This window comes from Jatropha curcas, chromosome 4, assembly GCF_041381405.1.
Source record: "Jatropha curcas cultivar XTBG-Jc1 chromosome 4, XTBG_Jcur_1.0, whole genome shotgun sequence".
In the NCBI taxonomy this organism is placed as follows: domain Eukaryota; kingdom Viridiplantae; phylum Streptophyta; class Magnoliopsida; order Malpighiales; family Euphorbiaceae; genus Jatropha; species Jatropha curcas.
Window position 1 is genome coordinate 792,449 of NC_143154.1, and position 26,932 is coordinate 819,380.

General features: G+C 34.3%; 4 protein-coding genes across 5 annotated transcripts; 1 reads left to right on the forward strand and 3 right to left on the reverse strand.

Moving 5' to 3' along the window:
* Positions 1 to 29: 29 nt before the first annotated feature.
* LOC105628546 (isovalerate--CoA ligase CCL2) lies at positions 30 to 2,996 on the forward strand. Its single transcript, XM_089720059.1, has 2 exons — positions 30 to 540; positions 1,488 to 2,996. The coding sequence occupies exons 1-2, from the start codon at positions 193 to 195 to the stop codon at positions 2,925 to 2,927; spliced, it is 1,788 nt and encodes a 595-aa protein (XP_089576185.1). The 5' UTR covers positions 30 to 192; the 3' UTR covers positions 2,928 to 2,996.
* A 2,109-nt stretch (positions 2,997 to 5,105) lies between these two features.
* LOC105628543 (protein STRICTOSIDINE SYNTHASE-LIKE 5) lies at positions 5,106 to 8,499 on the reverse strand. The gene is made up of 4 exons (XM_089720355.1): positions 7,996 to 8,499; positions 6,576 to 6,883; positions 5,723 to 5,852; positions 5,106 to 5,647 (listed from the first exon to the last, which is right to left on the reverse strand). Exons 1-4 carry the CDS (start codon positions 8,404 to 8,406, stop codon positions 5,366 to 5,368), a joined length of 1,131 nt encoding a protein of 376 aa, XP_089576481.1. The 5' UTR covers positions 8,407 to 8,499; the 3' UTR covers positions 5,106 to 5,365.
* A 1,944-nt stretch (positions 8,500 to 10,443) lies between these two features.
* On the reverse strand, positions 10,444 to 16,712 carry LOC149496606 (protein DETOXIFICATION 45, chloroplastic-like). Of its 2 annotated transcripts, XM_089720641.1 has the most exons (16): positions 16,626 to 16,712; positions 16,393 to 16,455; positions 16,247 to 16,304; positions 15,685 to 16,002; positions 15,343 to 15,509; positions 14,728 to 14,868; positions 14,485 to 14,651; positions 14,116 to 14,251; positions 13,042 to 13,138; positions 12,850 to 12,950; positions 11,810 to 11,973; positions 11,598 to 11,669; positions 11,397 to 11,513; positions 11,166 to 11,261; positions 10,794 to 10,915; positions 10,444 to 10,701 (listed from the first exon to the last, which is right to left on the reverse strand). In XM_089720641.1, the coding sequence occupies exons 4-16, from the start codon at positions 15,978 to 15,980 to the stop codon at positions 10,620 to 10,622; spliced, it is 1,758 nt and encodes a 585-aa protein (XP_089576767.1). In that variant the 5' UTR covers positions 15,981 to 16,002; positions 16,247 to 16,304; positions 16,393 to 16,455; positions 16,626 to 16,712; the 3' UTR covers positions 10,444 to 10,619. The 2 variants fall into 2 exon arrangements, with proteins under 2 accessions (XP_089576767.1, XP_089576768.1); XM_089720642.1 differs by lacking the exons at positions 16,393 to 16,455; positions 16,626 to 16,712 and having other exon boundaries at positions 14,485 to 14,636; positions 16,247 to 16,386.
* Positions 16,713 to 23,749: 7,037 nt separating this feature from the next.
* Positions 23,750 to 26,623, reverse strand: LOC149496607 (butanoate--CoA ligase AAE1-like). Its single transcript, XM_089720111.1, has 2 exons — positions 26,372 to 26,623; positions 23,750 to 25,331 (listed from the first exon to the last, which is right to left on the reverse strand). Exons 1-2 carry the CDS (start codon positions 26,567 to 26,569, stop codon positions 23,889 to 23,891), a joined length of 1,641 nt encoding a protein of 546 aa, XP_089576237.1. The 5' UTR covers positions 26,570 to 26,623; the 3' UTR covers positions 23,750 to 23,888.
* Positions 26,624 to 26,932: the final 309 nt, after the last annotated feature.

Here is a 26,932-nt window from a genome sequence, read left to right on the forward strand (position 1 = left end):
AAAGGACTTGAACTTCGTATTACATCATCCATTATTTTATCTCTTATCTTGCATGCTTCGGCAGTTCAAAGACTCTGTTGACAGTGTTACGTCTCCAATCCCAGAGGAAAGCTTTGCTTTGTGTTTCATTTTCTTGTATTTGCCACTGGAGTCTACTACCTGTTTGTTTAAGTTTCTCTGTTACCCACAAACATGAACCACCTTTTCAAGAACAAATCCTATTATTTTTACTGTACTCGTTTCATTTCCTCTAGTTTCAACCGGTTTCTTTTCAATTTCCCACAAAATTCCCGCATTTTCTCTTATTTTCCTGGGGATTTTGAGCCTGAATCATGGAAACCTATGGAGGGCCTTGTTCGTTGCTCTGCAAATTTCGTTCCTTTGTCTCCTATAAGTTTCTTGGAGCGAGCAGCTAAGGTGTATAGGGACAGGAAATCTGTTGTTTATGGTTCTGTTGTGTATACATGGAATGAGACTTATAAGCGTTGTCTTAGCCTTGCTTCTACTTTGACCCGATTGGGAATTTCCAGAGGTGATGTGGTGAGTTGATTTTGATTGAGCTGCTTTTTTGTACTGTTTTAGGAGAAATTTGCTCTTCTGGGTTGGCTTTAATTAATAAAAAGGTTTTAATTTTTATTCTAGTTTTTAGATTACTGCCATTGACATTTGATCATTATATTTTGATTTTGATTGTTTTTAGATTACTTGAGCTTTTTGTTTCTTCTCAAATGACCCAATCTGGTGGATATTCTATCCACTGGAGCGGATAAATCCCCTTCATTTACTGGTGGATCAGCAGCCTTCATTCTTCTTTTCCATTAATATTTTAAATCATTCTTTGCACATCTTTTCACCCTTTTTGTACTTTTTTTTAAATCTCTACGTCAAAATTCAAAACAACCATTGATCATCTTTCTTTTATTATTTAATTCATTGATAAGATTGAGTAGGATTTGGTCGATGAAGCTTGGGTCAGTTGGGTCAATCCATTGGATGTTAAGTAAACTATAATGAAAGAGATGTGCTATATAAAATAATGCATTTTTAGTTTATTGTTTTGTTGAATTTGAATTATATTTATAATTTCTGCATTTATGAGTTTATCAATTTGCTTTAGGGGGGGGAAAAAACACTAGCTCGTGAAATAATGCGATACGACAAAAACATTGAAAATGCTGTAGAAACCATTTATGCTGTAGAAACCCTACATAATGGGATACGACAAAAACATTGAAAATGTCAAGCCTTTTAAGATAGAGTTGTTTATATTATCTATTGGTGTACAGAAAAAAAAAAAAAAAAAAAAAAAAAAAAAAAAAAAAAGAAAAGGGAGGCGACTGTGTTGTTTTCTAACTGTCTTCCTGTAGTAATTGCTAGTATTTGTTTATCTTGTCTGTTTGTGCGTGTTCAAATATTGAAAATGCTGTTTTACTGAGTCTATACTTAAATATATCAGCATTTAATATTAGAAAGAAACATTAACGCAGGTTGCTACTTTGGCCCCTAATGTTCCAGCAATGTATGAGCTGCATTTTGCAGTCCCAATGGCAGGAGCTGTTCTTTGCACGCTTAATACACGCCATGATGCAAATATGGTTTCTGTTTTGTTGAAACATTCAGAAGCCAAGATCATTTTTGTAGACTATCAATTATTTGATGTTGCTAGTAAAGCACTTGATCTTCTGGCAAATACAGAAACAAAACCACCTATACTGGTCTTAATTTCTGAATCTGATGGCCCGATGCTCTCTGGCTCTACTTCAAACACTTATGAGTATGAAAGTCTGTTGGAAAATGGAGATAATGCATTTGAGATTAGACGACCGAGAACTGAGTGGGATCCAATCAGCATAAATTATACTTCCGGCACAACTTCAAGACCCAAAGGAGTTGTTTATAATCACAGGGGTGGATATCTCAATTCTCTTGCTACAGTTTTCCTTCATGGGATGGGAGCAATGCCCGTTTACCTTTGGACTGTGCCTATGTTTCACTGCAACGGATGGTGCCTTACTTGGGGAGTTGCAGCTCAAGGTGGCACTAACATATGCCTCAGAAAAGTCTCTCCAAAACGCATTTTTGACTGTATAGCAGAGCACAAAGTGACACACATGGGAGGAGCACCGACTGTATTGAACATGATTGTGAATTCTCCGGTTTGTGATCGAAAACCACTTCCTCACAAAGTGGAAGTAATGACTGGGGGTGCGCCACCTCCCCCTCAAATCATTTTCAAGATGGAAGAGTTGGGTTTTGGTGTATCTCACGTGTATGGCCTTACAGAAACTTATGGTCCAGGAACTTATTGTGCATGGAAACCTGAATGGGATTCTCTGTCTCATAATGAGAGGGTAAAGTTGAAAGCTCGACAAGGAATTCACCATTTTGGTTTAGAGGACGTTGACGTAAAAGATCCTATCACTGAAGAAAGTGTACCGGCCGATGGTAAAACATTTGGAGAGATTATGTTCAGAGGAAACACTGTAATGAGTGGGTACTTCAAAGACTTGGAAGGAACAAAGGAAGCTTTCAAAGGTGGATGGTTTCGAAGTGGGGATCTAGCTGTGAAACATTCTGATGGTTATATAGAAGTAAAGGACCGGTTGAAGGATATTATAATTTCTGGCGGAGAAAATATAAGCACAGTTGAAGTAGAAACAGTTTTATATGGCCATCCTGCAATTCTTGAAGCCGCAGTAGTTGCAAGACCAGATGATCATTGGGGACAAACACCTTGTGCATTTGTGAAGCTAAAAGAGGGATTTGATGCAACCGAGCAAGATATAATTAAGTTTTGCCGAGATAAATTGCCTCATTATATGGCTCCTCGAACTGTAATTTTTGAGGATTTGCCAAGAACCTCAACTGGGAAGGTTCAAAAATTTATTCTGAGGGAGAAAGCAAAGGCTATGGGCAGCCTTTCTTGAGAAAATGTATCAACTTGTGTAAAATATATCAAATTAAGTGTAATTTTAACATGTTGAGTTTAAAATAAACGAAGCTCGATTCAACTTTAGACGATTGATTTATATCTGTATTAAAAAAGTTATTTTAAATTTTAAGTGGAGAAATTTTTGAAATTTTATCTTTTAAGCCACATAAACAACTATTAATAAATTTTTTTGAATTTTACTTCTATTATAAAGAAGTTCAATGTAAAAATTCAAAAGCTTAAATAGCCAAAATATTAAGGCCTCGTTTGGTTGGGGGTAAGTAAAGGGAGAAAGTTGAAGTTTCCAAGAAATATAGATTTTGAGCATGTTTAGTTGGCACAAATTGTATAATCTAGGAACTGAAAAATAAAACTCCCTAGCCGTTTACTTCTCATTCTCAATTTTACTCTTTTAGCTTACACTGCTTATTTTTACTTTAGTCCACTGTACTTCTAATTGAACACATGCTCTTTCCTTATTAAGCTTTTTTAGAGAATTATTATTCTTATTTTGTGTGTAATTATAACATTAACCAAATAAATAAAATTATAATAATATTTTGTATAATATGTAATTAAAAAGTTATATTGATTACAAGCTAGTGGATCATATAAAACGTGTTTTATTAAATTTTTCTTCAATGAAATATTCTAGGTTATTAAATTTTTTTCAATGAAATATTTCAATTAAAATTTTTTTAATGAAATATTTCAATTATTATATATAACAGGGTATTTTTGTCATTTACAATCTCACATTTCATTAATCCAGTTTACTTTCTGGGAATTCAATGTATCAATCAAACACAATCGCACTCTACTTTTCGGAAAGTAACTTCCTTAGAAACTCTAGTTTCGCGGAAATCAACTTTCCAGAAAATAGATCAATTTTAACCAAACAAATCCTAAGTTCCAAATAGATATTTTACTCCCATGAAATTCAATGACGTTTTGATTTCAATGTAAAAGTCAAAGAGATATGTACAAATCTTGAAAGCATCAGCGATTCCAGGGGGTCCCACCAATATTAACCCAGTTTTAAACAATCGAGTCAGACACCGAGTCAGTCACCGTGACTCGCTTGATCCACCCATCTTGACAGCTCGTGTAAATCAGCCCCGACTTGCTGTCATATGCTATATCTTCGGGTCCCTTCATCCAAAAGTTCTGATCTTTCAAGGACATGACTATTTTGCATCAACGCATTAGGGGGCTGAGTCAACTCGTGGATGGGAATAGGAGCTGGGTCGAACGAGTCGAGTTGGTAAATAAGTATAGCAGCTATAACAGGAGATAGTAATGAAAAGGCAATAGTGAAAGAAAGGCATGGTGAACTCTTTCTTCATATGTTATGATATGATTTTGTTGAATTCATATTTTTTGTAGTAGCAATAGGTTGGAGACGTGTCAAATGGAAGAGTTTTAGGCCTTCTTTGTAAGTGACGAGTGAACTCGGAAACTTAAACTTTTGTAAAGGTAATGAATTTGATCATGTTTTATTTCCACAAATAAAGAAATTCTTATGACGAAATTATTTCCTTCCCTCGATCTAAGGAAGTGCATTTCCTAAAAATTTGATAATCTCCAGTTTGTCCTTTCCTATTTGATGTTACTGCTCAACAGTTGAAAGCCATTAGAGCTTCCGGAAGTTCGGTATTTGGCTTAAGATGATTTGGATGCATGCAAATATGATCATATTGGTCTATTCAACCGTGCGAGGAGTGAAAGCTTTCAAATTCGAGTTTTCTTGATCACAGTTATTTTTATCAATTTGGTGAGCCAAGAGAGAGCTATTCCTGTTGTGTAGCCCGGACTATTATTTCCGCCTATAAATGCCTCTAATGAATTTTAAAAAAAAAAAAAAAAGATCAGGTTGCACTTCACATGATGCCCATGCTTGTGGAAACAATCCAACCTCTTAACAGCCCAGGTAAGTTAATTTCATTTGTTAATTTACTGAACTCTTCCACAAACACAAAACTTTTGTAATTAATTAAATTAATTGTAATATTTTCTATGTTCATTTACGACAATATTTTTTTTATTATTAGGTTAAAAAAATTTTTGTATTTGATTATAAGGTGAGTGAAATGGTGGCAAATATATATGAAATGTGCTTCGTAATATTTTTTTCACTAAATTATTTCAATTATTATATTTAGGTGAAATTAAATTAAACGAGGCAAAAACATCATACCATTACCATATTCAATGAGAAATGTTTGCTAGACAACTCTGAAAATTTCTATAACATTTGCATAGCGTAAACACATTCGAAAAAGAAAAAGAGAACTACTAGATGTTTTAGTCATTACCTCTATCAGCTCGGTTCACTAGTCAGGTGTTGATGGCCCGATTGAGGATACTCTCATAGGGCACACCAACCCTCCGAGCACAGATGAGAGACATTAATATAGCATTAATCTACACAACTTAGGTATTGGCAAGTGCAGGATACTTGGCCAAATTTAGACGAATAATATAGGGATAGATGATAGAACCACAGTATAGATGATTTCCAATTTTTACACCAGTAGAAATCAATTTTAACTCAGGATCATAGTAATAAGAAATCAGTTTCCCTTCCAAATCCACCATAAAAACTCCTCCATTTTTTCCTGTATCACCTATATTTCGTATGTGCTTCGAAACAATTCCTGCAAGCTTTCGGATAAAAGGATATTTGAATACTGCCTTCCAAAATGTTGTGATTTCCTGTCAAATTGATCAAAATTACTAATCTGCTAAAGTTAATTTAACAATTACTGTAAATATATAAAGCTATTATACCATGGCAGATGCAATCCAGAAGTGGCCATGTCCATCATAATGGATATTGTCTGGCATTCCAGGCAAATCAGTAAATTTTTCCAAGCTTCCTTTTTTATTGCCTTTTATGTAATATTTTCTACACCTCCTCCTGTAGTAAACAAGTCCAAACAAGGTTTTTTTAAGACAATTCAATATATAAGGGTGTAAGTAAACCGAGCCAAGCTTGAACCTGACGAGCTCAAAGCTCAGCTCGGAAATCAACAAGCTTGAAAATTTTAGGTTCAAGCTCGACTAGTGGCTTTTAGTTCAATTCAAAAAATTTTAAGTTCGAGCTCGGCTTGATACTCGAGCTTTGAGTAACCTAAAATAATATTATACATATGTATATAAAAAAACTTGATAAGGCTCAATAAACTTTTAAGCTGAACTTTATTAGGTTCGAGCTCAGATTGTTTGCTAAATGAGCAGGCTTAAGATTAAGCTTGAGCTCAATTCAAGTTGAACTTTTTCGAATGCAAACAGTTTGCGAGCTGACTTAGCTAATTTACACTTCTAACAATATATTAACAAAAATCTAAGTATCTGCTTGCATTACAAAAGGTTAAAGGTTGAACCAAAAAAATTATTTGAAACAAATAAATATTTTAATTATTTTATTAGACTAGCAAACAATCTAGTCATAACTTTATATGTAATACTTGAATATGATTCAATCTATTGATTGACCTACTCAAGTTCGAGTTCGATTTAGTTAAAATTGAAGCAAGTTTGAATAACTCCTAAAGTAACTCGACTCGACTCAATTAAGCTTTTAGAATTCTCATTAGAAGCTAAGTTTAATACCGAAAGATTTTAGAGAACAATTACTTACATGGAACTTTCACAGAAGATTAAAGAGTCTTGATCGGGAGAAATTGCAAGTCCATTGGCAAAATATAGATCACTGACCAAAACGTTGGTGATTCTGGTTGCAGGATTATAGCTCAATACCCTACCGTAGGGCTTACCCTCCAAAATGTCCCACAAATGGTCATGAAGATTGTACTTATAAGAAGCATCTGTAAAATAAATAATGCCATCTTCTGCTATATCTACACCATCTGTAAGTTTGAATTTCAGACCCTCAGCCTCGTCTGTTAATAGCTCTATTTCACCATCTCTACTAATCTTTAGCAACCCCTACATATTGCACATCAACATTAATTTGGTAAATATCAAAACATTCCTGAGATTAATTATTTTGTTTCCTAATTTCATGATTAGCATTTCTAGATTAATGCGTTTATCATAAACACTTATGTGGAACTAAGCTACTGTTTGTTTCCGAAAAAAATAACTTACTACCTCTGTTCCTAAATACTAATCACATTTGTGGTTTCAAAGAGTAAAAATTTTTTTTCATGTTTATCCTTGGTATATGACCAACAATTAATGTTTCAATTCCCCGAAAATTTGATTTTAAGACATATTAAATTAAAGATAATATAGTTAATTTACTCAATAATTTAGTATACTCCATTTGTTAAAAAAAAAAAATTCATTTTTTCTTCTTGATTTGTCCTAAAATCTAGTCCACTTTCTTTTTTTACATTGTAGGTAATCCTTAAATGTCTATTATACCCTTATTAAATTTTATTTTATTTTCAATCACCTCATTAATTATTGCTTATTAGTCCCTTTGTCCTAAAGTATAAGTCGTTTTTAGGTGATTATTTTATCTTAAAATATAAGTCATTTTGAATATTTAAAGAAGTAATAAATAACGTTTTTACAATATTACTATTATTTACATTAAATACAATAAATATTTTCATAAATAACTATTGATTTTAAGATAAAAAATAATTTAGTCAAATTACCTTTGATTTTGTTATAATTTACGCAAATTAATTGTTTTCTTAATTCTTATGTAAAAACGATTTATATTTTGAAACAGAAAGAATATTTTAATATAATAATTATTCATATATTATTTAAAATAATCCTAATATAAAAATTATATAAATAAAATTATCTTTTAATCATAATAATTATGAAAATAAAAATTAAATTATCTTTTGACAACGGACAAAACGAGCCAGACAAATTTAATAGTCTTTTTCAAAGGACGTCACATCACAAGTATTTTGGTGCGTTAGTCTACGTGTTCACAGCTAGAAAACAGTATACCGAATTGACATTAAAGAAATATACGCAAATGAATTCATTTTTATGATTTTTTTAAAGACATATTTTATAGACACACACGACAAATTGGTAGTACGTATAAGATTATGTCTTCAAATACTGACCTTGTAGGCATCAGCAACAATCACATCTTTATCTTTTCCCAGGACGAGTCCAAGTGGTCTACCACCAGTGTTAACCCAGTTCTCCACAACCGAGTCAGACACCGAGTCATTCACCGTGACTCGTTTTATCCACCCATCTGCACACGTTGTATAAATGACTCCTGATTCGCTATCGTATGCTATATCTTCCGGTGCCTTCAACTGCCCGACACCAAGAAATTCTGAGCCTTGAAGAAGGCGACCGTTCTTCATAGAAGCCTCCGGTGGCGGGTCAGTCAACTCGTGGATAGGCATAGGAGCTGGATCGAACGAATCAAGCTGGAAAATGAATATAGCAAGCAGAACAGGAGCTAAGATTGAGAAAATAATAAAGTAAAATGGCCATGAATGAGATGTGGTGTTTGGAGGCATTTTTAGTTCGTGAGAGAGAATGTGGAAGAAGAATATTGGGTTGTATTATGCTATTTTTATAATTGTCTAAACCAAGACAAAAGTCTTACTTGGGCCATGCGACGTGATTCGCTTGTTGATTTAAATTTGCCAGCAATAAAGATTTTTATGATTTTAGATAATAAAATATCTGGAACCATTGACGGAGCTATTAATACTATACGGAAGATCCTAATTAGTAACGTTGAATATTAAATTAAAAAAAAAAATTGAAAGTTCAGATATTTAATTGTTCAAATGCTAAAATTAAAAAAAAAAAAAAAATAAATATATGCACTAAAATTAACATTATCCCCTTTAGCCGCTTTAGCCATTTTAGCTAGTAATTGTCAATAAAATCGATTAAAATAGAAAAATTGATCTAATTTGATTTTTTCATTTGGTTATATAACATGTGCTTTTTCGAAAATCGATCAGAATTAATTAAACCGAAAGTTTAGTTCAATTCCAAATAAAGTTGGGTATGGTTTCAATTTAAGAAAAAAAATGGAAATTTCTTTTGAGAACCGTTTGCATACCCCTTGTCTTTTGCTATTATCGGTAGAAGATGATTGATTGATTCAATTTGAATGCAATTTGCTTTTGTTGGTTGTGCATGAACAATTACTATTCACTTGGGCCTGAAATGCTAAATTTCAAATATAAAGGGCTTAATTGACTGCAAGTAGAAGTGATGGGCTTAATTGTTTTCGTCAATAAGTTGAGGGACTTATTGGAAATTATGGCCAAACTTAAATTATCATTAGAAATAGGATAAATGAAAATTTTGGTGTCTTAGCTTTTTAAAAATTTTCAATTTGATGTATGAACCGAAAACTTTATCAATTAAGTTTTTAGACAAACTATGCAATCAAGTGTCTATCGATGAATTAGCCACCGAAAATATGAATCAGCAAACTGTGGACCCACTTGACCATATTCCCATGCTGATATGGCATGACACGTTACCCATGACCGGTTCAAAGAATAAAATGACATGGCAATTGCTGTGAATTTACTCCTCTGCCCTCACTTTCAATTACACAAAGTTATGCGTTTAAGCTCATAAAAGGTTTTGTCAATTGCATTGAAAATGAATTTTTCTTCCATCAATTATGGCTCATTGGACTTCAATGTTGTCTCTGCCCAGCAAATCTCAAGATTTTGTCATCAAAAAAATATTAAACATTCCAAGCAAGTAAAAAAATCAAAATAACTAAATAATTGGCCTCAACCTTATTATTTTTAAATTTTCAGATTATTAAAATTAAAAAATATATTATCTGCTGGAATTTTTGATTCCATAATCAATGAACAAAAAATGAAAAATCAAAACCATCTTAGCAATTCAAAATTATAAGTTAAATATGTTATAATTTCTTTAAAACAAAAACGTTAAATTCCAAAAGTTAATATTGAAAGGAAATTAAAAGCTGGAATATGGAGCCAAAGAAACCAATACAAGAAAGGCTTATGGACGGAGGAAGAAGGCAAGATCCTCATGGACTATGGAAACCTTCATGGAAAGGAAAATGGAATACATTTCAAGCAAGACAGGTTATTATCATTGCTTTATCCCATCTAAATAGACAGCGCTTCGATTTCTTTGAAATTTTGAATTGTGGAAGCTTTTTCAGGTCTTTGGAAGACAATCCATTCGCAGAATTGGAAAGGCCGGAGTGTGTTGGGGGAGACCAGCGGCAACGAGGAGGAGGATAGCCGCAATGTCTAGGAAGAGCAAGAAAAGAGTGGTAATAGCTGTCATTATCATTGCTTTGAGAATCATAGATAGGACTTTACGTTTTGATTTTGGAGATGGTGACTGCGACAGAGATAAGAGAGTTTGTGCAATTGAAAATGAGGGCAAAGACGTAAATTCTCACCATTTGCTACGTCATTTTATTTTTTTAAACAGTCACCTGTGACGTTTCATGCCATTCAGCACTTGATTAGGCTCAAGTAGGCCCACTGCTTGCTGATTCATATTTCCGGTTGCAAATTCACCGGTAGACACTTAAATTGCATAATTTAAAAAGTCTAGAAACCCAATTGATAAAATTTTCCGTTCATACACCAAATTGAAACTAAATTTATCATTTATCCTTACAAATCAAATAGCAGCGAACTTCCATGAAAAAGCTTCAACCATGAACAACAGATTTATGATAAAAATAACAAAGTCTAACTGAAATGAATCAAGGCTGTACATCAGCCATTTTCAAAGTTTTATCAATGTCGTCCTGCAGGAACCACCACGGCCCGTTTCTCGATAATAATCTGATAAAAAATGTAAGGAAATGCAGTTGAAAACTAAAGAGTGAAGTCATTTCTCAGAATACTGAAAGAATAAGGCATAGTAAATCCACTACCTCATATATCCAGCTATTGTTCTCATTCCCATGAAAAGAGTCAAGCCAGACCATACTCCAGAAAGGCCAATAATGGAGGGTGCGTAGAGCATAAATGCAGAAGAAAGTGCCCCAACCACCATCTGTTAGCTATTTGTTAGACAACTTGAAGCAGAGTATGTTCCATGGAAATGGAAATGAGGAAATGCGGAAATGTGGAAGACGATATTTAAAATGTAATTTTATAAGGAGAAATAGTATTTTATATGGGGAAACGGACACGTGGAAACGTTTCCGAAATGCGGAAATGCCAATGGCTAGAAGATTTCATGCATCATAGAAGCAGACCAATATATTAAAATCATAACTGGAACTTGTGAGATGGAGTCTTACCATAGACCAAGCAGCATATGAAAAGTCTGATATACCATAATGAAGACCATCAAAGATATAAGCCAGAGCATTGATCGGTTGACTGGCACTGACAAACTGTGGTAGATTTAGATTGCATTCATAAACCAAGTCGAGAAACAAGTAATTGATTCAGAATCAGAATTAATTAAAGAGTAAAAGAATTGACACCTTGGAAACAAAAAAGAGCAAGAACAGATATTTTAGACTCACCAGAAACCCAGCTCTAACAATTGCTAATACCTCAGCATCTTTGGTGAACAAAGTTGCTAAAGAACTAAATGATACGCCCAATATGATGGCTAAGGAAATGCCGGTAAATAATCCCGTCTGATGGAAAATGTATAAACATTTTATGAATCTTTGTGATATAGAAGATAATACAAAATTGCAGCCAAATAAAAGAACAATCACCTTTAAAGCACACAAAGCAATTTCTTTCACTGTACTATAGTCTCCTTTTGCAGAAGAACTTGCAATTAGGGCCTGTAAGTGTTTCTCAACTATTAGAAAATAAAGGGTATACCACCATATATAAGGACTAAAATGAAAGAATCAGAATGGATATTGTTGGAATTTGCATATTCAGTTCAAGAAGAGGTTAACGGGAATTGAAATTGAGTTACCTGACTAGATGCAGCTTGAGCATCTACAAGGAGTGAGACAGATAACCACACTTGTAAACATATTTGATGAGCTGCCATGGCTAATGCTCCCTGACGAGCAGCCATAGATGTACTCAATGTTATTGTCATGACAGCAGCTAGCGTTCTCCCAAGAAGAAAACCACCTGAGGAAGACCAAATCTTCATCATTGCAAATGTATCTTACAGAAGCAAAAAAAATGCTGATTGATTTGGAACCAGAAGTACTGGAAATATATGTATAAGCATACAAGTAGCCTGCATGAAGAAACGAAATATTTGGAACCAAGTAACCAAAATTTGCTTGTCTGTCTATGATAGTTGCAAGTAAAATAAGATACTGAATTAAAATAAGTTCTAAGAACTGAATATATATATATATATAAGCATACAAGCAAACAAGGCAGTGAGTCTGCAAACATCATTTTCCATGCTTTTCACAAAAAGAAAATGAAACAAACATTGAGTTACAAATGATCTCCAGTTTAAGAGAATCCATTTTTGTTAAAGATTCAGCTATAGATCATAACAGAAAAGGACACATGCATAGCAGTTGAAATCAACCATTGGGTTCCTCTTCCTTAATTTTGTTGATTAGTTTAATAGCACATTAACAATCGATTTAACAGTCTTCGTATAGAAAACCAGCATACAGCTTTAATTGTAAAAAGACAGAATACTACAAAAGCATTCTCATGAGATTAAAGAGACCAAGTATTCACACATTAAAAAAAGACTGGTGATACTTCGCCAGAGGAGCAGGAAGTAAGCCCTTCAACCATTATTGTGTAAACTTTCAATTAGAAACAGTAGCTTACTACATTAATTCAGGGTGGCAGGCAGATTTACTGATCTCAGGAACTTGCACGATTCAAACACCAAATATCCTGCCGCATTATTGTGAATCCAGTACTGGAATACATCTTACACATATATTCTGATAAAAAGATGCAATTCAACCATAACAACCACAAGTGGATGGTACTTAAAGGGTTTTGCATAGCTAAGTCAGTAACACTTACCAGATTTTAAATAGCCACCAAAATGCAAACCTTTTACACTAGGAAGTAACAATACTGTCCTCTTGTTAAGATGCCAAATCATCAGAAAGCTTATAATGTATCTGAAAATTTTGAAGCATAACTGTCACTGAAGATTCATACTATAGTAAAACTATAGAAGTGACTAAAATATCAAATGTTAAAAGCACATACTGAGACACAACGGTAGAAATGGCAGCACCAGTTACACCCAAGTGACAACAATGAATTAATATGGGAAATAAGAATACAGCTGACAAATTGCCCAGTCCTGCAATTCAGTTTCCTTATTATTGGTCAGATCAAAATAATATCTATACATATATTGCTTGAAGAATGCGTTTGTAATGTAACAGTTCAGTGGTATTAATATTTTAGTATTACCTATATCAAGTAGAATTCTCAACTATACATTAAGTTTGGTCTAAATAAAAGTTAACTTATTGTTACCATCAGAAAAGGAATGAAAAGAAGTTAATAGGATGAACTTTATCATTTTATAAGGCTTTGTAGTCTGTTACAAAATCCATTAAATGCTTAAAAGAAAAATATAATTCTTCGTTCTCCCACATAAGCAACATAACAATTGTGGGTTCCCGTCTAAAAACTTGGAGTACTCGAAGCATATAATTAATTGGGGGCAACATGGAAACTTACATAGCCTGATTTAGAGAGGTATATATAACTTTTGGGTGGCATGAGTCTATTGAATCCTTGAACAATTCAACAAATAAACAACTCTAAGTTTTTTCAAACAAATAGGAAAGACTATTCTTTGATTCTAAAGAATCCATGAAAATGTGAATCTAGACACAAAAGGACAGTAGGATGGAGCAAAATGATTCTTAAAGTCAACCCCCAAGCCTTTCGAATTAATATATAGTTATATTGAGTTACGGAAATTGACTTTAAACTAGAAAATTAATGTTCTTTGGCACTACTCATTATCATCATCTAGGTAATTTGGGCATAAATCTCATATTTCCTTCATTGAGTGGCTTTGGGTTCTATGTATCATTACATGTGCATGTGTGTGTGAACGCCATCATTGTGCAGGTTACAGTTGACAGATTGATACCACCTTGGCCATTTTTATATGGTCATTTTTCCTCTTCATAGGATTCTAGTTGGACATTGATTCTAATAAAGCAAGTAGTTGGCATGATGATCTCTCACATGATTATATGTGATCAATCTACAATGTCCGAGTTAATAGTGAAAATTGCAAGAGGTAAGTGAGCAACTTGCCTAGACATAGGACAGGAGTCCTTGTATCCTTAAACCCGCGGAATATACCCTGAATGGCAAGATAAAGGACAACTGCGGGAGCACCGATTGCTCTTAGTTTGAGAAATCTTTCGGCTGGAATCCGCATGGGTGAAGCCTGCCCAAAAAATGAGTTTTAGAAAATAGATCACCTTTTAAATGGAATAGTTTATGTAAAACATAATCCTGCGATCAAAACATAGAGGTGTGAAATGTCAACAGAATGGATCCTGTTCCAGAAAATAATACAAAAATTCTGGTACCAGATTTTGAGTGCAACCAAAATCATTCTAAAAACAGAAAATTATGAAATACAATAAAGTGATCTATGACTAATTATTTATTACTTACAGATGATATGCCCATCATGTTGAGAAATATTCCCGACCCCAAATACATTGCCAAAGCCTCAAATATTCCAATTCCGACAGCTAAAAGTAAGGCTGTAGAGACAGAAGGTAGTGACTTTCTTTCAATCAATTGATTATTGGAACGGCCACCATCTGTAAACAAAACAACTTACAATTTTAAATAAAATGTCAAATTATGTGGTAATGTTACATGCTCATTCACTCATTAAAATTGTAGAGTTACCTGAATTACATCCAAAATCACTCTTTGAGATATCTTCGGCCACAAATGAAGTTGCAACACTAAGGAGAGGTATATTGAAAACCTTTGAAATAATATTGAAGATTGACATGGAAACACCAGCTGATGCCAACTCCAAAGGCCCTTTTGAAACAATTTCAAGAGTATATTAAACTTGATGTTTTTCATGTAATATTTTGTGAAACTAAAAACCGGAAAGGTTCATCAATATGGCTAATAGGAAAACACCAAAAGAATAGATGTGAGTTTTAGTAGATCATATGTATGGGACATGAAAAACCAACAAAAATCAGAAGTCCCTCAAAAGTTGAAGTAATCATATTGTATGTTGCACCAAAAAACAGTATAAATCTTTTCATATTTGACCAAATTAAATAAGAACAACAGTTACAAAAAAAAAAAAAAAAAAAGTTAAACAAATGAACTAATGCGCTCAATACCAAATAAACATGTGCAAGCCAACTTAAATGTGGCCTACTACAACTACAATGTACTATGGTTCATTAGAATCTATTAAAAATAATGACCCTTTGGTTAATACAGTTCCAAGAATAAATAAATTAAAAAAAGACAAGGCATGAAACCCGAAAAACTTACCCAGTCTACCAACAAAAGCTGTTTCCATTAGTTGTGCTAACGGCTCAATTGCCTGTCCAGCAATTGCTGGTATAGAAAGCATTATAAGCTCTGTTTGAACACTTCGAGCCTCTGATTGACTAGTCAATAGAGGCTCTGTTGAGTCACTTGGAGAAGACCCAGAATTCCTGTAAGTATATAGTCCCAAATACAATTATCACAGAAGCAAATATGTTTTAGTTCACCAAAACTGATGCAGTCAAATTTAATGAAATATAGGGCTAAAATATGCAGTTTCAGGTTGCAAATGCATAAATGAAAAATATTGAATGCCTAGTGGATAAAAAAGTTGTTTTATCTTACAAAATTCCATTTCCCTCGTTTAGTGATCTTCCATTGTTTGAATCTAACTTCTCCTCCAAACTTGACAAACTCGAATCATACTCAGTAGTTCGTTGTTCACTAATTGATCCACTACAGTTGACACCATTGTTGAACCTCAAACCCCTCTTAGCATTCACCACAAAATAATTACGGTGAGAAGATTTTATTGCGTTTTCATATGCAAAAGCTTTACCCCAGTTTTTGATTGCTCTCCTCTCACATTTCCTACCATTGAATCCATAGAACTTTGCTCCTGTCAATTGAGTGGCCTTCATCTTTGCTAATCAGTAAATTAGCCTGCAAATTCCAAATAAAATCAAGGCAATTCGTTTCAAATGATCAAAGAACAAAACAAACCCATATTGTGTTTCTCAGCAACCAGACAGTAAATGCCATGAAAATTCGAACACAATCCTTTAAAGAACATAAACTTTAACTAAATGAAAGAAAACCCAAACCTAAAAACACCATTTTGTTTTCTTTTTTAATTTTACAAATCAGATCAAGAATTGAAACATTGTGGAGAGAAAGCAAAGAATACCTGAATAGACAAAGTTGAAGCCTTTTAATGCCAAGAAGGCACAGTGCCACAATCTCAACTGAGAAAAGAGACTTAATAAGTGGCCAGGAAAGTGACTGAATTTCTCGAATAAACATGTTACAGAAGAAGTGGTGTAAGGAACTCACAGAGTCACAGTTCATTATGGAAAAAAGAGATTGTTGGGGCCGTGGAAAGAATCATCGCTGCACCTAATTGGTAATAGAATAATTAAATAAAATCTAATGAGACTCTGTTTATGTTAATTAACTTAATTTCAAATTTACAGTAGGAGTTGGATATAAACAAAATATTGAAAATTTTCGAAAAATCAAATGTTAACAAAATAATAAAAACTGAATATAAAATTATGAATGGTCACCCCTTCCTCTCAACACTTTCACCCATAAATGAAATGTGAAGCTTCCACAAAAGTAATAAAAGGAGAGGAGCTTTCAAGATTGAAATGACATGTGCACCCAGCTACTGTGAGAGTGACTTGAGCTAATTGCTAATTTTCTTCTTCATATAACAGTTAATTATTAGATAGACAAATTATTTCCCAAAAAAAAAAAAAAAAAAAAACACATGTCTAATTCATCAAACACATGTCTAATTCATCACATGTTCTCCAAAAATATTGGAAGTGAAAGGCACATGCATGCAGGCCACCTTGTCCAATAATAGTGGTGTGAATTCAGAATCTTCATAAAATATACACCACAATCCATTGACTGCAGTTCTAACACTCGGAATCTTCCTCGGTTCATGTGGTTTTAGTATGGTTATTCGAAATTTTAGAGGGGATGATTGTCTAATACAAAGCCAGGACTTTACCATTTTTGGGTTTGGAACTAGAATTTTGATGATTAAACTCTAGCCGAATCTTTTTCTTTTCTCAAATGCTCTCATATTATTAAAGATTATGAGATATTTCATCTCTTAAAGTAAGAGATGATCTCTAATTATTCTTTTTGTATAGAGATTTTATTTATTTATTCTGAGTATTAGGTTTTTTTGGATGTATTGAGAAAATTTTGCTGGCTTGAGTCTAATTTTATTCAATTTTGATAAATTTTTTCTTGTTGCTGATGAATCATAATAAAAATGATTTGATTGCTGATAAAAAAAAATAATTCATGGGCTATCGTCTATTCTTTTATAATAATTTAGCTATTTTCTTTGAAAAAAAAAAAAACACTAAACATAAAATCATAGCGTTGTATACACTTTTATGGCTCTTCAAATTATTAAGCAATAATTAACAAACATATCAATTGTTTTATCAATTTTTAAACATGTTTTAATTTATTAAATTTTTACTATTTGTACTGAATTTAATGTAAAAAATAGTTAAATCCAAAAACAACTTGTAAATCTTATTATGACCGTTCCTCATAAGTTGTCCGCAGTTAATGGTACTTTTTGTTGGGATTATAATTTATCCCGAGTAGGGCCCGTGAAAAAATGCTCCAATAATTACGTATTGGATATTGACGATTGAATTCACCAGAAATAATAACCATGATAAAAATTAAATAATTACTGTAAATGCTAGATGAAAAATAAGAACACAGAGATTTATGTGGTTCACCCTTCAATTGTTATGGGCTACGTTCACGGGACAAAAACTCCGAATAATTCTTCCACTAAAAATAGTATGTACAAAAGAGATTACAAAAATAGTGGCACTCTAAATGTTTCCCAAAAACACCCCAAAATTACAATCCTCACTATTTTCTCTCTTTCCCAATTTTAGGAACCCTTTCCTAAAATTATAATCTTTGTTTTATGTTTCGTTTTTGTACATCTATTTAAGGAGAATCCTTCTCCTATTTATAGGAGAAGGTTGAGAGAGAGAGAGAGAGAGAGAGAGAGAGAGAGAGAGAGAGAGAGAGAGAGAGAGAGAGAGAGAGAGAGAGAGAGAGAGAGAGAGAGAGAGAGAGAGCCGTGCATTACCAATGCACGACACTCCTTTGTCAAATGGCATGCCAACCTTTGAATGGTTGGCTGCCAACCTTTGAAAAATAAACAAAAACGTGTTTTTTTTTTCTTCCTTTTTTTTTTTTTAAACTTGTGTGGGTCCAACATGTTGGAGGGACCCCACAATAATTCTCCTCCTCTCGATTACATGGTGGGACTCTCCATCCCTACTGCTTTGACACATAGCTCAAACTTCTCCTTCGGAACGACCTTTTTCAATATATTTGCACCATTTCTGTCTGTGTGGATCTTTCGCAACTGAAACTGCTTCTCTTCAATGGCAAGTCTGAGCCAATGATATCTTACATCAATGTGCTTCGTTCGTGCATAATACATAGTATTTTTGCTCAAGTCTAATGCACTTTGACTATCACAATAAACTATATATTCTTCCTGCTGCACACCCAATTCTTGAAAGAGTCGCTTTAACCAAAGCATTTCCTTTCCTGCTTCTGTTGCTGCAACGTACTCTGCTTTAGTCGTTGATAACGAAACACTTTTTTGTAATCTCGACTGCCATGAAATAGCTCCCCCTGAGAATGTAAATAGGAAACCTGATGTAGATTTTCTTTCATCAAGATCACCGGCCATATCTGAATCTGTGTAACCAACAAGTACAAACTTTTCACCTCCAAAAGTTAAACATAATTTTGAAGTTCCTCTCAAGTACCTGAAAATCCACTTTACTGCTTTCCAATGTGTCTTCTGGGATTTGATAGAAATCGGCTCACAACGCCAACTGCATGAGCGATAGCTGGTTTTGTACACACCATTGCGTACATCAAACTTCTGATCGCTGAAGAATATGGAACATTTGACATATCTCCTTTTTCTTTCTCTGTTGATGGGTATGATTTCTTACTCAACTTGAAGTGAGCGGCAAGCGGAGTGCTAACTGATTTAGCATTCTTCATATTGAACCTCTCTAGAACTCGTTCAATATATTTTTCCTGCGATAACCATAATTTGCAGGACTTTCTGTCTCGAATAATCTCCATTCCGAGAATTCGCCTTGCCGATCCCAAATTCTTCATGTCAAATGCTTTTGACAAATCACTCTTTAACTTGCTAATCATATGTGCATCTGGTCCAACGATTAGCATATCATCAACATATAAGAGAAGGATGATAAATTTACCATCAGGGAATTTCTGAACATATACACAAGGATCCGCATCTGTCCTTTTGTATCCTTGATTCACCATGAAAGAATCAAACTTTTTATACCACTGTCGTGGTGCTTATTTCAACCCATACAAGCTCTTCTTTAAGCGACAAACCATGTCCTCTTTTCCCTTGACCTTGAAACCTTCTGGTTGTTCCATATAGATTTCTTCCTCTAGATCCCCATGCAAGAATGTGGTATTTACATCAAGCTGCTCTAACTCAAGATTCAAACTGGCTACTAGACCTAGCACAACTCGAATAGAACTCATTTTCACAACTGGTGAAACAATCTCATCAAAGTCAATACCTTTCTTTTGAGTAAAGCTTTTGACGACCAATCGAGCTTTGTATCTCACTAGGTTGCTATCATCTTTCCTCAATTTGTACACCCATTTGTTCTTGAGTGTTCTCTTCCCTTTTGGAAGTTTTACCAGCTCATACGTGTTATTCTTTTTCAAAAAATTCATCTCTTCTTGCATGGCCTTTCTCCAACAATCTCTATCTTTGCAAGATTGCACACCTTGGAAGCTCTCTGGCTCCCCCTCATCAGTAATCAAAATGTAATCAGAACTAGGGTACCTTGTAGATGGTTGGCGCTCTCAGGTTGACCTTCTTAACTGAGGTTCAACTCCTTCTGGTGGAATGGGGTTCTCTGGCTCCCGCTGCTCAACACCCTCTGCATCATTGTTATCATCTACAATTGTCTCTTGATCCCCTACGACTGGCTCTTCTTCTTCTTCTTGCTCTGATTCTGGCATTCCTCCTCCTGTGGCATCATCTGTAGGAATGCTTCCTGGTGTAATATCAATAACACCATCACTTGTAGATTTTTCACAAGTTGAATCTGCCACGATCTCATTCTCGTGGAATACTACGTCTTGGCTCTGGACAACTTTCTTTTTCACTGGGTCCTATAACCTGTAGCCAAACTCTTCGTCTCCATAACCAACAAAAGTGCAAGGAACTGACTTATCGTCAAGCTTTGATCTCTGCTCCTTTGGAACATGCATAAATGCCTTGCAGCCAAATACCCTCAGGTGAGAGTATGAAATATTTCTACCTGTCCAGACCTTCTCCGGGATATCAAAATCCAGTGGTGCTGAAGGTAGTCGGTTGATTAGGTAGACATCAGTATTGACAGCTTCTCCCCAAAATGGCTTAGGTAAGTTGGCCATTTTGAGCATGGATCTGACTCTTTCAATAATGGTGCGATTCATCCGTTCAGCAATGCCGTTGTGTTGAGGCGTACCAGGAACTGTCTTTTCATGCCTGATACCGTGCTGACTACAATAATCTCTAAACTCCTTAGAGATATACTCACCACCATTATCCGTACGCAAACACTTCAATGCCACTCCAGTCTCCCTTTCCACCATCGCATGGAATTGCTGAAAGTGCTTGAATACTTGGTCTTTTGTGCGCAACATATATATCCATGTCTTCCGTGAGAAATCATCAATGAAGGTAAGAAAATACCTACTTCCTCCAAGTGATTCTACCTCCATGGGACCACATACGTCAGAGTGTACCAACTCCAACTTGTTGTCTCTCCTTCTAGAGCTTTTCAAAAATGAGACCCGATGTTGCTTCCCAAATAAACAATAATCACAAGGGTTTATTTTACCTTTGGCTAATGGTATGAGGGACTTCTTAGCCAACATATTCAACCCTTTCTCACTAACGTGCGCCAGCCGCCTATGCCACAAATTTGGTGAAGCATCATCTGCAACTGTATTTAGTTGTCCCGCACATATTATTGCATGCGTCTTATATAGCGAGCAACATAATTTTCCTCTCGCCACCACCAAAGACCCTTTGGTGAGTTTCCAATTACCGCCATCTGTATGATGGTGATAGCCTTCCTTGTCCAGTACACTCACAGATAACAGGTTCAACCGAAGATCGGGAATATGTCTCACATTTTTAAGTGTTAATGTGCACTCGACACTTGTCTTTTATGCAGATATCACTGATTCCCACCACTTGCGAGACACTATTATTTCCCATTTTAATAGTGCCAAAGTCTCCTGCTTTATAAGTGGAAAAATATTCCCTTTTTGGAACACAGTGGTATGAAGCACCGGAGTCTACTATCCACTCGGTATCTGCATCTCCAACATGACAACAATCTGCATCATGAGTGACTAAAGTCACCTCACCATCTTCTCCTGAGACTGTAGCAGATGTATTTCTATCATTCTCCTGTCTTCGGTCTGCATTATCCTGTCTGAGTAAATGACAATTTCTTTTGAGATGACCCTCCTTACCATAATGGTAACATTTTCTCATCTCTCTGGATTTGGATCTACCACCTGACTTTACATGCCTTGGACCTCTACTCTTGCTTCGGCCCCTATTCTCTGTGACAAGGGCTTGAGAACTGGTACTGGCAACATCTCTTCTTCGTAATTCTTCATTAAGTAGTCTATTCTTTACCATAGACATCGTTACCACACCATTTGGAGCTGAGTTACTCAATGATACAACAAGAGTATTCCAGCTATCCGGTAGAGATCCAAACAGTAGACATGCTTGCATCTCATCTTCTAAGGACATACCGCTAACTGCTAACTCAGTTACGAGTCCTTCAAAATCGTTCAGGTGTTGTGTAATTGATCGTCCCTCTGACAGCTTCAAGTTCATGACTTTACGCATCATGAAAACTTTTCCTTGAGCATTCGTAGCCTCGTACATATTCTCTAATTTTTTCCAGAGAACTTGAGAATCTTTTTCATTTCTCACATGGTTGTACAGGCTAGCATCTATCCATTGGCGTATTGTACCCAATGTCTGCTTTTTTAATTTCTCCCACTGTCTTTCTTTCATTTCTTCCGGCTTTGCACTGTCACCTTCAATTGGATCATACAGATCTTTGCAATTGAGGTAGTCCTCCATTCTGGATTTCCACATTGAATAGTTCGAATCCGTCAATTTGATCATTGCCCCGTCGTTAGCCATGTTGAATTCTGAATCTGACAAAATTTCACTGTTCACGAAATTCACTATTCACGTGAATAGTAACTTTGACAGAATTTACCAACCAAAGGCTCTGATACCAGTTGTTGGGATTATAACTTATCCCGAGTGGGGCCCGCGAAAAAATGCTCTAATAATTACGTATTGGATATTGACGATTGAATCCACCAGAAATAAAAACCACGGTAAAAATTAAATAATTACCGTAAATGCCAGATGAAAAATAAGAACACAGAGATTTACGTGGTTCACCTTTCAACTGTTATGGGCTACGTCCACGGGACAAAAACTCCGAATAATTCTTCCACTAAAAATAGTAGGTACAAAAGAGATTACAAAAATAGTGGCACTCTCAGTGTTTCCCAAAAACACTCCAAAATTACAATCCTCACTATTTTCTCTCTTTCCCAATTTTATAAACCCTTTCCTAAAATTATAATCTTTGTTTTATGTTTTGTTTTTATACATTTGTTTAAGGAGAATCCTTCTCCTATTTATAAGAGAAGGTTGAGAGAGAGAGAGAGAGCTGTGCATTACCAATGCACGGCACTCCTTTGTCAAATGGCATGCCAACCTTTGAATGGTTGGTTGCCAATCTTTGAAAAATAAACAAAAACGTATTTTTTTTTCTTCCTTTTTTTTCTTTTCAAACTTGTGTGGGTCCTACATGTTGGAGGGACCCCACGACACTTTTCGTGAATATGAGATAAATGATTTTTTTTTCCACGAATCAAACTCCTAATTTTAAAAGAAATTTGTCGATAAAATTCAAACATGTTTTACCACTTGAACTGCTCGTTATGAGATATGAATAAGATTAAACAAAATAGAAAACAGAAAAAAATTTTCATATTGTGAAGGTTACTGATTGCAAAATGTTAGAGTGGCATCCTTTTCTAAGATTCTTATAAGTGACGTTCTCAAGTAAAATGCAAGCGTAACCTAAATGGGTTTGATGGCTCGATGGGCCAAAGTCCGGATTTTATGTCATTGGGCCTGGTCCAGTATTGATTCGGACTAAAAAACCCAGACTAGATTCAAATTGGGTCAAACGGGACATGAATATAATTGAGCTCATATTCTTGCGAAGAAGTGAAACTAGTCCAAGCAGAAAATTATCAGTGCCATCTTGCTTTAAACCATAAAATAAATTTTGTTGTTTTTTCTTTTTCACACTTGAGAAGTTTAGAGATGATTTTTGTAAGGTTAAGGGTTTGATCAGTAGAAAAAGTACTCAAAGAAGCAACTATGAACATCGAAACAAGAATAGTCTTATACTCAAATGGTATAAGATACTCGGTGGTAATATATACGAAAAAAAAAAAAAATATTACCGTGTATATATATATATATGTAAACTTATTGTGAAAGTATAGAATGAAGAGCAACCATTCCCAATACTTAAATTTGTAAAATCTGTAAAGTTATTAGCACAATTAATAATAGTAGAACCACATGAAAATACCAAGAAATAAAATACAACAGGAAGGGAAATGGACAGAAGAAAGAAAAATCACCTTCACTTACAATTGGCAATGTTAATGGCATTAACTTTCTCCCTTAAAACAAACTTTTGCACCTTCCCAGTGAAATTAATTGGCAAATCCCCAAAAATTACAGACTTTGGAACCATATAATTAGGCAATTGACCACTACAAAATTGAATAATCTCTTGTGCATTAGCATCAAACCCATCTTTTAATTTTACAAATGCACAAGGCAAAACCACCTCTTTCAAACCATCATCAGATTTTCCAATAACAGCAACCCTCAAAATTTTTGGATGACTTAACAGAATAGCTTCTACTTCTAATGTGCTTATAATCTCACCTTCATTAACAACAATAATGTCTTTTGCTCTATCTTTCATTTGTATGCTCCCATTTGGATGCCTAACTCCAACATCTCCTGTATGATACCAACCACCATTAAAAGCTTCTTGTGTAGCTTCTGTATTTTTTAAATAACCTGACATCAAAATATTACTCTTAAACATTACTTCCCCTAGAGTTTTCCCATCATAAGGTACGCTCTTCATTGTATTTGGATCTTTTACATCAACTCCTTCCATTAAAGGGTTCTGTAACTCCCCATTACTTGAAGCTGAGTCAAGCTTCAATGGCTGAACAATCGCCGGTCCAAGAGCCTCTGTCATCCCATAACCATCAATCACATTAAACCCTAATTCTTCAACCTTCAAAAGAATTTTAGTGTTTAACAATCCACCGGCTACAATTACATTAACTTTGTGCCGACTTCGATTTTTTTCATCAGGTAATGCATTAGCAATAACGTTCAAGATAGTTGGAGGACCGCACAAGTGAGTTACCTTGTGAAGTATTATTGCTTCAAAAATTACTTCAGCTGAGACATTTCTTAGGCAAATATTAGTACCACCAATTGCAGCCATTGCCCAAGTTAAGCACCAACCATTGCAACGAAACATGTCCAATGTCCATAGAAAAACTATTAGTCTTTCTCTCATATCACATCTAAATATATCTGCTAATGAATTCAAATATGCAGCTCTATGGCTATATATCACTCCTTTAGGGTTTCCAGTTGAGCCTGAAGTAAAACTCACAGAAATTGGATCACACTCATTTTTTGGTGGTATTACTTCAAAATCAGAATTACCCATTTGAAGAAGAGCAATATAATCTAAGGTAGATGATGATTTATGCTTGCTGGGTGTTGAAGGAGTTGGTTTCTCAAATTCAGGGATTAATATAAGTTTTGGTTGCTGTTTGATATTTTCTGATGAAAGTATGTCTAGTGCTTGAAGGGCGACAGTAAGACATTGGTAATCCACAAAAAATAGTTTGGCATTTAATTGTTGTAACATAAATGCTAAAGTGGTTGCATCTACGCTTGTGTTAAGTGCAGAAAGAATCGCTCCAGCCATTGGAACACTAAAATGCAACTCATATAATGCTGGAATATTAGGAGCCAAAATTGCAACCTGTTGATGAAAAGGAAGTTAAGGATGTCATGCATATTTTAACCCATTTAACTTAATATAAAATGTAAATTTTCAGTTAAATTTGAATATTTTTGTTTTTGAGAGAGATTAAAATTGGATTTTCATCATGTTGAAATCTCTAATTTAATGCTGGGAATTCTAGAAGTACTCTTAAATTGAAATATTTATGAATTATGGTATTTTAATATATATAAAATCAAATTCTTTAAATTAAATTTGATATGAGTATGAAAACTTAATCAATTTCTACGCACAAAAAATGGACTTGCATGTTGTTGCTATGCACGTAATTGACTTGACGACTCAGTATTATTATTATTAATCTTATATTTTGATGGACTTGACTCATCAGTTTCGTAAGCAATCCTACTTCTGATGGGATCATCCTTCATAATTGGTGTACTTCTTTAATGTATTCTAATATTCTAATATTCGATGCACTTATTTTCTAATATATCAAGCCTGGCAAAGAACAAGAAAAAGAATAATAAATAAATAAATAAACATTTAATTTGTTTTATCTATTATGGTAGGGAAGCTAAAGGAGACGAAGACTTTGGAGTTGACATTGTGTTTCAAGTCTTCTTTAACTCCAATCTTTTTGCAGAAATGAAAGAAAGAAACAATCAAACCCTAAAAATCCTGTATATATATATATCTCTCCTTTTCATTGTGTAATTCGATAACATCTACTATTATTGAATTCCTTCTTTCTTTCTAGTTTTCTGTTTTGGTTCCTTTTTCTCAATTTCTGGAAATTATCATAGGTGTATGGACATTTTTCTTAATCAAATATATATATATATATATATATATATATATATATATATATATGCCAAAATTTTTTTACTTTAAGTTTCTCTTAAAGTTAAAAATACTATAAAGCTAAAATAACAAAGTTCAAAGATGAATTTATATATTTTGGCGTAAAAGTAATTAAAATGAGATGACTTCATGGCTCATGTAACGCAATATGTATATAAATAAAGAAGAGGAGAAAAAAAAAATAATCGACTTACAACATCACCATGGGAAATCTCCAACTGGACCAAAGCAGAAGCGACCTTCAGACACCTTTCATAAGTTTCTGCCCATGAAAATCTAACAGTACCATAAATAATAGAGGTCTTGTCTCCATAAACAGTGGCTGCTCTTTCTAAGAAGCTTACTGGTGTTAGAGGTAGGTAATTTGCAGAGCACTGAACAAGACCCTCCATTTTCTTTTCTTTTCTTTTTTTTTTTTTTTTTTTTTTACGTCTTTTGATGAGTTCTTCTCGTTCATATATATGGGAGGATTTATATACAAAAAACGACAATAGAAGTATTAAGATATGATATCCTAATAGTCAGCCATAACATTATTATTAAATGGGAAAATATGTATCATTCATTCAATTAGATCCAACCAAGCATCCAATCCAAATCAAGAACCAAAAACCGAAATAAGATAGACCAAAATTTGGTCTGGTGGTTGAAGCGCACTAGATCACACCCTGATGATCTTAAAATTGAGTTGTGGGGTCAATATCTTAGAAAAAACTTTTAACATAATTGCTATCGATAAGAAAGAAATTAATCTC

Excerpts from the sequence above, each read along its gene's own strand:
- LOC149496607 (XM_089720111.1), bottom strand. The coding sequence starts at position 26,569 with ATGGAGGGTCTTGTTCAGTGCTCTGCAAATTACCTACCTCTAACACCA. Across the intron at positions 25,332-26,371 it reads AGATTTCCCATGGTGATGTT|GTTGCAATTTTGGCTCCTAA; the intron begins GTAAGTCGATTA and ends TTTCATCAACAG.
- LOC105628546 (XM_089720059.1), top strand. The coding sequence starts at position 193 with ATGAACCACCTTTTCAAGAACAAATCCTATTATTTTTACTGTACTCGT. Across the intron at positions 541-1,487 it reads GAATTTCCAGAGGTGATGTG|GTTGCTACTTTGGCCCCTAA; the intron begins GTGAGTTGATTT and ends ACATTAACGCAG.
- LOC105628543 (XM_089720355.1), bottom strand. The coding sequence starts at position 8,406 with ATGCCTCCAAACACCACATCTCATTCATGGCCATTTTACTTTATTATT. Across the intron at positions 6,884-7,995 it reads TTGTTGCTGATGCCTACAAG|GGGTTGCTAAAGATTAGTAG; the intron begins GTCAGTATTTGA and ends TGCAATATGTAG. Across the intron at positions 5,648-5,722 it reads TCTGGATTGCATCTGCCATG|GAAATCACAACATTTTGGAA; the intron begins GTATAATAGCTT and ends TCAATTTGACAG.
- LOC149496606 (XM_089720641.1), bottom strand. The coding sequence starts at position 15,980 with ATGAAGGCCACTCAATTGACAGGAGCAAAGTTCTATGGATTCAATGGT. Across the intron at positions 13,139-14,115 it reads GACTCCTGTCCTATGTCTAG|GACTGGGCAATTTGTCAGCT; the intron begins GCAAGTTGCTCA and ends ACTGAATTGCAG. Across the intron at positions 11,514-11,597 it reads TTGCTTTGTGTGCTTTAAAG|ACGGGATTATTTACCGGCAT; the intron begins GTGATTGTTCTT and ends ATTTTCCATCAG.